This window comes from Podarcis bocagei (assembly GCF_964188305.1).
Source record: "Podarcis bocagei genome assembly, chromosome: 10".
NCBI lineage: Eukaryota > Metazoa > Chordata > Lepidosauria > Squamata > Lacertidae > Podarcis > Podarcis bocagei.
Genome location: NC_138135.1, coordinates 28,383,208 through 28,398,358, shown reverse-complemented (window position 1 = coordinate 28,398,358; position 15,151 = coordinate 28,383,208). Strand labels below are relative to the sequence as shown.

Here is a 15,151-nt window from a genome sequence, read left to right as displayed (position 1 = left end):
GAAAGTGATCATTGATGATGATGATAATAATAATAATAATAATAATAATAATAATAATAATAATATTGATGAGGCCCTCCACAATACACACAGACAAGCAACAAATCTGTCCCTTTAGACATACAGTCTAATTTAGTGTGAGCATTCGGTATATCTGATAATACAGATATTACTGTTTTCAAAAGAGATAGCTTTCTCTCTGCCCCCCCAATACATATTTGTATCTGCTGCACCAGGAAACAAACCTGGGAATTCAAGCATGGCTGTTCAATCACTCTATTCACTGGCTATGCTGAAAAATGCAGCGGATGAACATGATGCTAAGTGACCTACCCGTGTTCTTCTCTGTGTGGATAAACAGGTATTCTGTGCGTAACGGATGAAGGAGGCACATGAGGGTTTCTCATACAAGGCAGTTGTTGAGAGTTTTCAGCAGGTGACCCAGCAGCTGTTGTTACAGTGTATGTGAGAGACCATGTATAAGACTGCATGGCCCCTGCGTAAAATAGAAAGATCCAGTTAGCATTCATGTTATTTTGTGAACCTCCACTAAAATATGCAAGCACTACAGATGTGGCAGATGCCAGGTGTGTGGGTCAACTAACTGGGATCTTGGTGCAAGCCAGTATCTTAGGATATGCAACCAGACACAAAACAGTGCCTTAGGAGATGGAGCCAATTACCTGTTGCCCCTCATGAGTAGGGATGGCTGAATATACAAATTCCTGTTTCTCCCAGTTGCACATTTTTCTAATTTTGAAAATTCATCAGCATTTTAGTGTGAATTTATCTTAATCAGACTTTTTTGTTTCGTTTGCCATTTCCCATAGTGTAGACATTCGTGCAAAGCAATTTTCCCTAATGGAATGCGCTTGTGTATATAATATTCACTAATATGCACAGTTTGTGCTGGTATATGCATTTTTGTACACATTACTTGGCTGGATAACTGCACTTCGAAATTCAGAAAGGTGCAAATTTCGAAAGGTGGAAGGTTTTGGTTCATGCATTGTTTCAGAAAGTGCAAAATAGGTAGATTTGCATTTAAAATATGGACTGAATTGAACATCTCCCCCTATGCCTTTTGAGGAGTGATTTCACTTCGTGACTGACATACAAATCTTAAGCACCTTTATAAGAAATGACCTTTATCTAGAAATGATTTTAGTAGAACTTACTTCCAGGTGTGCTTCTAGGATCACAACCTGTAATGTATATTGAGCCCAATTCTGCCTACTACAAGAAGACACACTGATAAGTAGGCAGCAAAATTATTAGTTATCCATTGGTGAAGTTTTATGATTTCTATAAAGGGGTTCAGGCCCATCAAAGGACAATGAACCTGGCAAATGAGTAATCCCAGGACTTCAGAAAGCAGGGCGAGAGAACACCATATAGCCATTGCTTTTGTTCCAGAATTGATGTTGTCTGAGCAATCATTAATCGAGGCTTTGTAATTTAAAAAAGAATTAAGGCCTAATTATCCCTTTCCAGAATGCAGAAGTTCAACAAAAAGATTTAGGGGAAAAGGTTGCTGGGTCTTGCCAGATGTTTTACAACGGAGCAATTTGGCGATGGCTTGCCTTTAGGGAGTTTGCTGTCATGTAAAACTCGAGGATTTAATTGCCTTTTTGTGTGTGTCACTGATTGTCTACAGAAATTGTACTTTGCCGGGCTTTAGAGTTAACATGTATAGTTAGTGCTACCAATAAGCAGCAGTGTCTTAATGAAAGCTGAAAGAAGGGAATAGCAATCTGTTAGGAATAAAATCTGATTAGCTTCCGAGTTATACAAAGGTATTCAGTTTTAAATTTACCGGAACCAATCTTAATAACGCTGACAGTTATATAATACTCGCATGCATTTAGAGTGATTCATATATGTTCTTTCAGCAAGGCTGTGTATATGTCAAACGATTAAACCACATGCCTTCCCCTAAAGAATCCTGGGGATTTTAAGTTTGTTACAGATACTGAAAATTGCAGCTCTATGAGGGGGCTAATTACAGAATTCTTTGAAGAAGTCAGGTGCTTGAAATGTATGGTGTTATGCAGCCCATTTCTTTTCCATGATGAAGCTCTCTCAGACTCAGTCAGATCAATGGTCCAACTAATCGGCATTGGCAAATCTCTGGGCCAGGCTTCTTCAACCTCGGCCCTCCAGATGTTTTTGGTCTACAACTCCCATGATCCCTAGCCGGCAAGACTAGGGATGATGGGAATTGTAGTCTCAAAACATCTGGAGGGCCGAGGCTGAGGAAGCCTGCTCTGGGCAGAAGACTTTCTCAGTGCTGCTACCCATTAAGTGGTGATGCCAGGAGTGATTGCATATGGGACTTTATGAAACACAAAGCACATGCTCCACCACCGAGATGTGGGCCTTCCCTACAAGAGGTACAACAGCCCTGCAAAGTTGTTCTATATTATTGATCTATTGCACAGATAAAGGGCTGAAGGTCAGAAAGAGAAGATTTCAAAGGTGCAGCAACAGAACTCCTGCAGCTGCTTTTCAAATAAAAAGCAAGCTGTGGAAGGGATAATTTGGAGCAAAGAAGTGGTGTGGAGAAGGGGTGCTTAATGCTTTCCTTGCCTGCCATTTTTCCATTTCAGCTAGCCTCCCAGACACGTTCCCCCTCTGATGGGATTCCAGAACTCAAATGATGACGGGGGAGACTTGAGTCAAAATCATGCCCCCATCGCATGGCCTTCAAAGACAGTAGCTAAGCGCACCCCCCAAAAATAATGTAGTTCCCCCTGTCCCTCCTGTAATTTGAGCATTGCCCTGTCTTGATTGGACGTCCTAAGAAATATCCATCTTCTTCATTCGCTGTGAATGAGCAGCAAACACACAACCACGCCTTTTCAGGTTTTGAAGGTTACTTTCCCCCCCTGAAAAGTGAACTACCAATCAGACACCTTCAGCCTTACCAACCTGTTGTCGTTGCTATGCCAAGATACTCCGGAGACTGGTTGCTTACAGGCGAGGGTGCAGATGGGACGTCCACTGAGGTGGCAGATTTAGCTGGAGAGAAAGGCACTGGGGAAGGACTTGGAGGAACTGGTTCTGCCAGTATTATCTCTTCTCGTACTTCCACTGCAAAGAAGTGGGGGGGGGGGGGAAGAAACAGATGCTGAAATACCACACCGCCTTTCCTTTTTTATTTCCTTTCTGTAAAAAGGATGTTAAACTTCAATAACAATGTCTAGATTACTATTCTTCTTCCAGCGGATTCTAAAGAAGACCCTTAGTTTGCCCCAGAGATCAGCCCAAGAACCTGTGAAGTCATAATAAAAGAAAATTTCCTCAAAGCCCATGTGGAGTGTCTGATCACAGACCAAGCATGGCCTGTCCACATACATTTAGGATTATGGCCTTCCTGAACAGCTGCCTGGCTCAGCGCTTCTCTTTACAGAGGGAAAATCTAAAGCTCTGAGTACCTTGACAATGGACTTCAAAATTCAATTGTACTACTACTAGTACTACATTGTACTACTACTACTACTTGTGCTACTAATAGTAGGGATTTACTCAGCATCCACTATTGTTGGGTTCAAAGGTATGGCCCTTGCCAAGCACTGAATACTGTATATTGTAAGATCTGACACCAATGACTACTATTGTAGTTTTTCTACTACAATACTGCAATTTTTAAAAATAAGTAGGTGGTATGACTGAAGAATAACTCTGGGGCATGTGCATCACAAATGAAAGTAGGTTTCTTAGTTGTGGCTTCCCTCATCCCACCAGAATAGTGGTGAGGAGATGCATTTAGGAACATAGAAAGCTTTCCTTCTACCGAGTCAGATCATTTGTCCCACTCAGGATTGTGGACACTGACTGGTAACAGCCTCCGCCCCCTGAGTTTCAGGCTGGAGACACTCCCAGCCCTACCATGAGATGGACCTGGGACCTTCTACATTCAAAACACATGTTCTGCCAATGACTTATGGCCCTTCCCCAATGGACCACTTAGTTTATCTTTGTGCTTAATAGTGATGCAAGTCGCCCCACCTCAAAAAGGGTATAGTAGATTTGGAGAAGGTTCAGAATAGGGCAGCCTAAAAGGTTAAAGGAGATGGACACTTGTGAGTAAAGGTTGAGAATTTGGGACTTTTTAGGTTAAAGAAAATTATGCTTGGCATGGAGATAGTGGAAAGGGAAAAGTTTCTCTCCCTCTCTCCTAACTCTAGAACTTGTAGACAGCCAACAAAGTTGAATAATGGAGGATCCAGGACAGATAAAAGGAAGTACTTCTTCATGCAGCGCATAAACTATGGAACGCACTCCCACAGGAGGCAGGGATGGCCACCAATTTGGGTGGCTTAAAAAAAAGACTGGACAAATTCATGGAGGACAAGGCTTTCAATGGCTACTAGCCTTGATGACTTTTCTTTACCTCCTCCATCAGAGGCAGCATGCCTCTGAATAACAGTTGCGGGTATCTGCAGGTGTGCAGAGTGCCCTGCTTGCAGGCTTCCCACAGGAATCTGGTTGGCTACTGGGAGAACAGGATACAGAACTAGAGGGGCCAATGGCAGCAGCATTCAGCAGGTTCCTCTTACGTTCTTAAGCACAAATGAAGAAGCTTACCTGTTCCTCCTTCTCCTTTCATTGCCCTCATGAGCTCATTGGCTCTTTCCTGGCAATGGAGTGATTCTAACAGGTACAATACGTAGTCATCAAACATCAGGTGAATAAGGTGAAAAGATCCTGAGGACAAAACAGCATGAGCATAAAACAGTTAATGGAATCCTCGTGGCATTTAGAAACTCATTGGTCCTATGTGGTCCTTCTACTGGTCACTTTATGAAAGGGAAGCCCAAACATAATTGGGATCAGACTAGAGGAAGTGGAATTTTGTTTTGCTTTGCTTTGGTTTCTCCCATCTGCTTCCTTCCCCACTCAGTTGAACTGCAAGGGTAACTATAGTTGCTACTAGAGAGCTACCTCTCCAGATTTGCAGAGTGTTATGTTCCTTCTGTGAGAAGAGGACACTGGCTTGATCCAGCAGGTCTCATCTTGTGTTCTTTTGACAGCAGTTAAACATCTACTTTTAGCCTCACTAAGCCATTTTTTGCAACCAACTACCAGAAAAAGAAAGGGTGAGGAAAAAGATGGAAACTCTAGGAACTAGACATTTATTGCCATTTTCGTCCTCTGACTCTTCTTTCAAGTAGAACTGAATGGGCAGTGGTTTGAAGCTTGCTGACTCGTCAGGCTGTGCATGGTAATGCAGAAAGAAATTGGGTATGGGGCACTATTCAATGGTAGTCTAAATCTTAGGGTTCTATGAGCAAATCAGGTAGCCATTTGAGCGGCAGCAGTTTTGATAGCAGACCAAATTTTGGTAATTGGTGATCCTTATGAAGGTGAAAAAAATAGCCTTTTGCTCTGGAAAACAAAACAGCTAGATTGCATATTTTGAAAATCTTAATTCCACTTCCTGTTTTTCTTATTATTTTTAAATTGTTCTCTAAAAATATTTTTACTGTGGATAGGAAGAGAAAGTACCGAAGCTGGGAGCACTGTGCAACGTCATGTCCCGAATAACCCTGGTGCCAAAACAAGACCACATCAAGAGGAATTGCTGAGCAACTTTCTTCAAAGAGCCTTGTCTCTTAGCAGCTACCTGCCAATAAAAAGAAATGGATGTGATTCAGATCAGATGCGTCTTCACTGTACTTACTTACGGCCAGCCAGCCAAGGACAACATTGCATGTGTTCTTCTATCTTCTTTCTTAGATAGCTACGTCCAATTGTAATTTCATATGAACAGTTATAAAGAAGATTTTTTTAAAAAAATAAAAGTCTGCAAGTCTACCTTCTCCTTTTGAATTATTTCACTGGTGTGGGTGGGAGAGATGCTAACACAAAGCAGAGAGGGAACAGAGAACCTGTCTTTGGGAGACCTCCAATCTTTCATCCAGGGGAGGAGAGCACCACAAGTGCCCCTTCCCTCTGCTTTCCCCTGCGTTGGGGGTGTCAGAAGTGCCACCATGACACCAACAACCATTACACCAATTGTCATGCTCATCTCAGACCTATTTGCATGCCAAACAACCAGGACACCTTGCATCAAGGAAAGGGGAAACTGCCCTATTTACCAGGCCTGGAAGCAAAGGGTCAAAAATTAGCATGTGTGCAGAGATATATGCAACAGCTGTAGCTACATTCCAGCTGTTTGGTGGGCTTTCTGCTAGCAGAATAACTAAAAATCAACACTTGACAGCCGGCAACTAGTAATCACTTTTTATCGTTAGCCTTTTCAGAGTCAAGGCCTCCCACATGAGCTACTTTTCTGGCCCACCAGTACAATGAGACATAGTAAGAGACCTGATATGAACAACAAGATAAGCCAAACTATGGCTTAGTGAGAATGCATATGCAAGCTGTCACAGAGGAGCTCACAGCTGCTTTGCATCTCCCTGGTCATTTTCACTGCTGCACCAACCTAAGCTAAGGCCTGGCTGAGCATGTCGTCTGAACAAGGATACATGGTTAAGCGTTCTCCTAGCTAACCGTGTGCTGCAGCTTTGTTTTTACAAAGGAAATGGCTGGACACAGAGCTCCACACTCTGAGCGTTCATTCTTTTTTCCTACTGACCTTTACGACGCATCTGTCCACCATGGAATCCAGCCATTCCACGTAGGATTCAATGGGCGACTGCTCTTCCAGAAGGTGATCAAACTCTTGATATACTAGCAGAAAGAAAACCCAAATTCAAATAATAAATTCCTGTTGCCCTCTTACTGAAGGAAAATGGGGAGGGGGAAATCGGTAACATTCTCCTTGTTTTCCGCACCATTTTTTGACAGTTTCTTCACTTTATCAAAACATGTGCTGTTCTTTCTTTAAAAACATGGAAAAGCAAAAAACATTTGCTGCGTTTGATCTCCCTCACTCTTTCTCTCTCTCCCCCCCCCCCATTTTTCCAGCGGTGCCTGCCTATAAGTAAATTAGAGACACAGCAATGATCGTCTTTCTTCCAAGAGCGAAAGCTAGGCTCTGACCCTTTTGATAAAGAAGGTCATGCATGAAATTGATTTAGAAATGCATCAAGATGCTATTGGAAGCCAAGAGCGGCTGACGGCCTTCCCATCAGAAAATGCTCCACAAATACGTAACTGATGCTAACAACATTTATTTATTTGCCATAGCTAAAAGGCAAGCTATTTCCTATCAAAACCTACAAAACTGTCATATTTAATGACTTCAAAGAGACTAATGGATATTATCTACAAGACGAATGCCCTCTTTCAGATTTGCCACAGGGAGGTAAACTTTAAAGATATGTATTTGCAATGGCTTTGCTTATGAAAAGTTTCAGGCTGCTTTTCGCAATGGAGCAAAGTGGCTCAAAACCAAGAAGAGAAACATTCCATTTAAAGCACAGCAGGAAAATAAAATGTGATTAAAGCTGCAATTCTAAATACACCAGCCTGGGAGTAGGCCCCATTGCACAGAGTGGGAGTTACAGCATCGTATTCTTACTCTGAACTTGCTTAATATGGTTTTCCAGAAAACTTAAACTCCACCTCCTGAGTCACCATTTTGCATTTGGTGCCATTTCCAAGACACTATCTCGCATCTGGGTCCTGTACTTAGTTTACATAAATTTTAACAAGTGCATTAGAAGAGGCAGGAGGAATAAAAGCATTTTAGACTCTCCTATGTAATTGACTCACTTCCTCTTCTCTTTCTGCCCTGCAGGTGGGAGAGCTGCTGAGAGTAGGGAGGAAATTTGAATGGACAAACGGCAGGGAGGGAAAGGGTTAAGCAGCTGCTCTTTCCCCAAGGATCTTCCTACTGCCAGCCACTTGTTGTCTTTTGCGCTTTTAATCAACAGATTAGGATGCACGGAGGAGCCTTGCTGATGTCAAAGAGCAACTACTTTGGCACACTCTGTATTTGCCATGAGGTCCAGAGCTGCCCTCTCTCATCAGAGTTGAGGGTTTTTATATCCTTACATTGTATTATAAGTTTCCTGTGCTCCTCCCGCGAGTCTTCCATGGTGTATAGCGTTTGTTTGGTAATGCTGTTAAGGTCCACATTCCTCCAGTCTTCCAGCATTTGGAATGTGATGTCCGCACTGTGGATCACAGTTCTTGAGGCCTATAATCCAGTCCAAGCAACTCATTAGCTCATGGTTTATTAGCTTGAAAAATAGACTTTTATCCCCTTACACGCTTCCTTGGCAAGTCTCACTAAATTGATTTTCTCATGGATTCTAATCTAGAAGCATTGTGGGTCACAACAGGCATCTATCTACTCACTACTAGGGATGGAAGGATCGGTCCATTTCGGTTCCATCAGTTTCTCATTTTTACAATCCTAAATTGAGCTCTCCACATGGCAACAGTTTGCATTTTTTTTTAATCTGCATGAAAATTCAACAGCATTTAAGTCTGTATTTCTCCTAATAAACACGTGTTTATATGCAGTTTGGGCCAATGTGCACATTTTTGCAAGCAATTTTCCCCAATTTAATGCATTTTTGTATGTTATTTTCATGAACATCTTGCACACTTCCCCCAACAATGGTTGGTTGAAGAATTGCATCACAAAATTTGGGTATGTCTTTTGAAGGATAGCTGTGTTTTGACTTGCAAATTGTTTTGAAAAGTGAGAATTTGATAGCTTTGGCTTTAAATACAAACTGAATTGAATTTTCCCTCCTTCTCTACTCACCTAAACAGATTACCTCCATTTGTTTGTGCTACAGTGTTGTTTGCTCTACAGTGTTGTTGTTTTTTAATTGCAAATAAATGCCGTTTCTTTTTCCACATCCGTTGAAGAACAAACACACACTGGAGTCGGAATCGCCGCCCTTGAACTGTGCCTGCAAGGGCCCTGTCGGTAGGCTTACCCCTTTAGACACACCAAAGGCTAATTCATACCTTTTATCACATCGAAAGCAAAATCCTCACACTGTGAATTTGCTACTTCAGTTCCATGCAAAGAGGCACCTGAAATCACACACCTTCCACATGAAACCGAGGCTGCAGGCACAGTAGCACAAACACATTTGCAGCTCTGCCCCACCCCCCATATGTGAAACAATGATAGTGACTAGTACATGGGTCTGCAACCTTTAAGACAAAAAGAGCCACTTGGACCCGTTTCCGAAGAAAAAAAAACTGGGAGCCGCAAAACTCGTCATTATAAAAATAACTCTTTTGTCACTTTTTATTATTTCTTTGTTTGACCCCTCAGAATTACTCCTCCTCATAGAAATAAACGTTAAATTAACAAGTTACCTTTTTTTTTGTGTGTGTGTGTGTTCTTCACTCCCCTTCAAAACAGTGACCAGCGTACATGCCCTCTTTCAATGCAGTGACCAGCGTACATGCCCCTTACAATGTAGCGGGCAGGTGGGCAGGAAGGTGACGTCGGGACGGTGCGTGATTAACACACGCACCGCCCCCATGCGACGTCACAGCCAGTACAGCGCCCGCCACAGTGGGGAGTGTCGGGGCGCACAATGCGCCTCCTCCCCTCGCTAGTATCCGTCCCGGAGCCGCGGCAAAGGTGTAAAAGAGCCACATGCGGCTCCGGAGCCGCGGGTTGCAGACCCCTGGACTAGTATGACCATAACTAGCTCTCATGCTCCAGGGAGGGGGGCGGCTTTTAGGGAAGAGGATGGAAAAAGGTAGAGTGCTTGTTTCCTGGCACTTCTCTTTTTAGCAATGAACTGGGATGGCCCATCATCATGTGAGCAGGGGTGGAGGAAGGGGGGGCGGGGGGCAGGACGCCCGGGTGTCACTACTGAGGGGGGTGACAAAATGCCGGGCGGCACTCACAGCGTGCCTGGGCCACGTGTCTCTCCTGGGAGTGACGAGGTGGCTTGGGCGCCCGCGGGCTCCACGCTGCCCCAAATGGTCCGCCCACCGCCTCCCCCTCAGCTGTAGGGCGGTTGAGTGGGAGGAGGAAGGCAGACTTCCCAGAGGCCCTGCGGAGTATTAAACAATATTAAAACAGTGTGTCCAGAGACCATGGAAGGCAACACTGGAGAGGCTATTCTACCAAATATTCTCCTGGAGATGTCTGAATTTCTCCAGTAGAGGAGAGGAGCTCATAAAAGAAAATTATGTCAGAAAAATGTTTTCTGAGAAAATTTGACTCAGCCCTGGTGTTTATACAGCTGCCAAAGCAAAGGATCAATAAACCACAGATAAAGTGACCTTGTAATAAAGACAGACAAAATACCTGACAAAGATGATTTAAGGATGTCTGTCTCCGAAGAATTTGAGAAAACCTTCTGGATACTGCCAATGAAGAAGATATTTATTATAATAAATCAGACTGGTTATTTTGTTACCAAACAAACAAAATGTATAAATTTTTTTTGCATCTTAGTTGGGATGGTACTTTTTGCCTTTTTACTAAAATTCCTGTTTTTGGCATCCAAATCAGCACAATTAATTTTCTATGGACCAAGGCCAATCTGCCACTGAAATTCATGGTACAGCACAATCCTATCTACTCAGAAGTAAGTTCTGCTGAGTACAATGAGGCATACCCTCAGGTTAACGAGGTATAGGATTGCAGGATTCACTGTGACCATCCTGCCCTGTTGATTTCAGTGGACTTAAGTGGGACTGATTTGGGGCTAGTAACTGTAGGACACCTATCACCTGAAATCTGGGTCCATTTATGCAAGCAAAATCCACATTATTTGCTGGTGTGTGTTTGCTTATTACTGGTATATAAATTTACATCTTTATTTTCAGGAATAAATCCAAATAATGTAATTTACATGATTAGTCTTTCATTTTCTTTTAAGAAAAATGTAAACAAATATTTGTTGATGTTTATGAACTTGTTGATGCATCCAAAGCTCTGCAGAATAAACTAAACATGTTAAGAGTATTTTTATACTGAATCACTGCAGTAATCTACAACTGAATATTGTTGTACAAAAAAAAATAAATGGTTAATTAGGTCAACAACAAAACTTATAAATTGCACAGACCTAGAGTCACAAAAAACTTTTTTCTGTAGCAAGTTATGTATTTATTTATTTATTTCTTGCAAAATTTTCTATGCCACCGACATTAAATATATATATCATCATGGTAGCGCACGACAAAAAATCAACAATAAAAATCTCATCTGTAAAACAAATGTAGAATACATCATATTCTTAGTACTGACATAACCAGGGGGGGAACGTTCCAAATAATTCTCTCTGGATGCAGTTCTGCTTTAGTAAAGCTAATAGCAAACCACAATTAATTTTGAGAGAAGGACTGAACCCTGTAACATTTGAATAAATTATGAAATTACAAAAATATTATTGAGAAGTTTATATCCCAAGTCTCCTCGACAAAAGGTTATTTTAATTTTTCATGCTAATCAATGCCTAATCCTTTTCCTAAATTAGTTTTCCCTCCCCTTTCATCTCCTTCTCATTCTTCCCCCCTCTTTTTTAACTTTGTGATGTGGAATTTGGCACTTATAAAAGGAGAAGAATTGAGAGCCATGAAATAAAGCAGACTTTATCAATAGGTGATGTGCACTGCAGGCATCTACAAAGCATGCCTGAAAAGAGTGCGGTGCCCTTTCCCGTGGAGATAGGGTAATTTGATCGCCTCCATTTTTAACTCTGCCACCTTTTCTGAGCAAAGGCCTCAAGCTGTAATCAAACAGCCGAAAATCTGGAGAGTTGCTTAATGGTTTTGGATTCGCTAAAACTACATCCAGGCCATCACGGAAGAGAACGTTCAGCTTGGCTCACATAGCCAAAAGGAATTATCAGTTAATTTTGACTCAGTGCTGTGCCAAGTGTTATACCTAAAAGATTATCACACCCCTTATATACCCGACTGATCATAGACCCTCCAAGTGCCCCTATTTTCCAGGGACATCCCTGATTTAGAGAAACTATCCCGGTTTCTGATTTGATCCCGGAATGTCCCACTTTTCCTTAGGATGTCCCTATTTTCATTGGAGGGTATGGAGTTATCCAATCCTTGTGCTGTCCGAAGGCAATCCTATATAGGGAAGTTTGTTTAAGGTTTAATGTTTTATTATGTTTTTTGCATATGTTGGAAGCTGCCCAGAGTGGCTGGGGCAACTCAGTAAAATGTGTGGGGTATAAATAGTAAAATTATCATTATGGAATGGGACGTCCCTATTTTCATCGGAGAAATGTGGGAGGGTTCGTGATCACTGTGCTCTGTAAGAAAGGAATCCTTCAAATCTATCCTATACAATGCTGGAATTTGGCCCTTAGCATGGAAGAACCTTCCCTTTGGAATTCCTGTTTCATATCAGATAGCCACCATCTCTATCGCATTTTTGGTGCTTTCGGAAAACTTTACTTTTTCAACAAGCTTTTTATGTGGAATTTTTTTTTTTTTAGCCCAGCCTGTGTCAAATTTGAAATGGTTTTTCAAATGAAATGTTTAAAATTGTTTTATATATGAGCTTTTTACATTTTTTATTGTTGATTTTTTAAATTGTTAAATCCCTTCAAGGTATTTTCCAGGAAGTGATTCATAAATGGAAATAAATAAGTATTTGGGCACTTGCACTGATGTGGGATGGCATATGGTCTAATGAAATGATGTAAAGATGAATGAGCAAGGAACTCCCGCCAAAAGGAATAGAATGTTTTTTTGGGGGAAATATTTTCTATGTTTGTTACCAATAACGGTTAACACCATGTTGTTTTCCTGACCAAAGTAAGAAATTATACAATACATACGCTCAAACTTGATATTTCGTAGGTTTTCCGGCAAGTCATGAAGAGCTACTTTTAGCCACTCGTCCAGTTGTTTGGCAAACTTGCGTATCACCTGTGTCAAGCTGCAAAAGGAATGTACCACTTCAGAAATCTATGCTGCACCTCTTTCTCTGCATTCATGCCTGCAGCCATGAAAAACTAATGGCTCACCTAATCTACCCTTTGCCCCAATGACCTTTTAAGTTATTGATGCTGCAGTCCCATACACAATTAACAGGGTTGGGGGAGCCCCACTGAACTCAGTGAGACTTGCTCCTTCTGAATATGCGTGTATAGGTTTGTACCCAGAATGTGCTGCAAAACAAGAGCAAACTGAAGTGCACACAAAACACCGATCAACTCTACTCATTCTTGAAGGAAGGAAGGCAAGTAGTTTGTCAGAATAGTCAAAGAGAAACGGGGTAGTTCAAACATGCAGGTGTTTAGTATTTAAAACATATAACTATCTTGCTTGTGAAATCTGCACAGAATATAAAGGTTGTTGTTTCTTCCAGGCTATTCTGCCCTATGTTCCTGTATGTGCAACTTCCCCTTTCCCCTCCTTCCCCTTTGAACTCAGTCCAAAACAACATACTATATCAGATACATTTGGGTGGCTCTTTATAATAATGTTAATGTTATTTATAAATATATGTTTCAATAATAATAATAATAATAATAATAATAATAATAATAATAATTTATACCCCGCCCACCTGGCTGGGTCCCCCCAGCCACTCTGGGTGGCTTCCAGCAAAACACTAAAATACAATAACCTATTAAACATTAAAAGCTTCCCTAAACAGGGTTGCCTTTAGATGTCTTCTAAAAGTTTGGTAGTTATTTTTCTCTTTGACATCTGGTGGGAGGGCGTTCCACAGGGCAGGCGCCACTACTGAGAAGGCTCTCTGCCTGGTTCCCTGTAACTTGGCTTCTCGCAGTGAGGGAACTGCCAGAAGGCCCTCAGTGCTGGACTTCAGTGTCTGGGCTGAATGATGGGGGTGGAGACGCTCCTTCAGGTATACTGGACCAAGGCCGTTTAGGGCTTTAAAGGTCAGCACCAACATTCCCCGGAAGCTGCTGACGCAGTGGGCTGGAGCTGCAATGCCAGCTTCCCAGTAATGGCATCACTTACCAAAAAGCGGAGCAGCTATGCAGCTGGGAGGTCAGCACGGTGTGGGCAAATCCAGTATCCCACCATCAATCCAGCATCCTACCACCTCACCCCTTCCCCTCCTGGAAAATGTCAAGCAGCAATGACCCTACAGCTGTGACACACGGGACGAGCCACTTCTGGAAAGCCGCTTTATTAAACATTGTGCAAGTGCAACATTCTTTGACTCAAATACATGTGTATGAACACAGATGCACATACAGACTGGCCTATCAGAACAGACTCACCTATCAGGTAACGCCTGCAACACCGTTGGCATCAAGACTCCGGAAATAGCTTTGTACAATATTGAATCGCAAACTCCAACAATGTTTACTACTGTGGAAGAACCCAATACAGGAAGCATGTGAGGTGGCATCCCTTGCCAAAAGTGCAGAAGAAAACTTTGAACCTAGAGGTGTGCCAAGACATAAGGAAGAAATGGAACTGGTAATATTTTTTTATTGGCTAGATAACCAAGCAACATCCACTAGTGGTCGGCAGGGCGGGGTGGTGGCCCTTACTTGGAGAGGGGCAAGGTGACGAGAGGTCAGTGCAGTGCAAATGCACCAGTGGAGCTGATCAGACACACACACCCCAATGCGTTTGCACAGAACCAACCTTGTGGTCCCCTCGCACCTCTCCTTCTTCCTCAATGACATCAGCAATGGGAGGTCAGGTTAAGTGTTGTTACTCCACCGACCACTACCAATAACATCATTTCACAGCAGGAAGGTAGTTAAACTCAGGGTACAGAGAAACAGCTATCAGATTCTCCCCCACCCCCAGTTTATCTTATCCCATATGTGCAGCTGTCAGCTGCAGACTATTTTTTATTGCATTTCATTTATTTAGAAAGACTCAGAAGCCACTTAGTCAAAGAGCTCTCTAAGCAGCGTACATAATAAAACTGTAGATAAAATGCAGCGAAAATCCACAAAACTTTAAAAACTTTTTTTTTAAAAAAAACCCCAAACATACATACAACAACCATTAAAATGCAGAACATTATGTGGTGCTTGTAAAAGTGTAAGTTCCACAGGTCAAAGTGGTCAAATGTATGATTTGATTTCTATGATTCTATGTATGAGGCAAGGTGATCCCTTATGTAATCTGATCCCAAACTGTTTAGGTAGAGGTAGCCAACATAGATTCCAGATGTTGTTGGACTCCAATTCCCATTAGCTCCAGCCAGCATTGCAATGGTCAGCGTTGACAACAGGTGTAGCCCAACAACATCTGGAGGGCTCCACAATGGCTACTCCTGTGT

General features: G+C 42.2%; 1 protein-coding gene across 3 annotated transcripts in view; it reads right to left on the bottom strand.

Moving 5' to 3' along the window:
- RFX4 (regulatory factor X4) overlaps positions 1–15,151 on the bottom strand; it is a 72,560-nt gene that overhangs the window by 7,941 nt on the left and 49,468 nt on the right. For 2 of the 3 annotated variants that reach the window (XM_081210812.1, XM_081210813.1), the window contains 9 exons: positions 14,130–14,293; positions 12,711–12,811; positions 10,208–10,266; positions 7,969–8,113; positions 6,605–6,699; positions 5,512–5,629; positions 4,591–4,710; positions 2,932–3,093; positions 334–496 (listed from right to left, as the gene is read on the bottom strand). In XM_081210812.1, coding sequence (XP_081066938.1) covers positions 334–496; positions 2,932–3,093; positions 4,591–4,710; positions 5,512–5,629; positions 6,605–6,699; positions 7,969–8,113; positions 10,208–10,266; positions 12,711–12,811; positions 14,130–14,293 — 1,127 coding nt within the window. The remainder of the gene's footprint in view (positions 1–333; positions 497–2,931; positions 3,094–4,590; positions 4,711–5,511; positions 5,630–6,604; positions 6,700–7,968; positions 8,114–10,207; positions 10,267–12,710; positions 12,812–14,129; positions 14,294–15,151) is intronic. The other variant, XM_081210814.1, reaches the window with a different exon arrangement.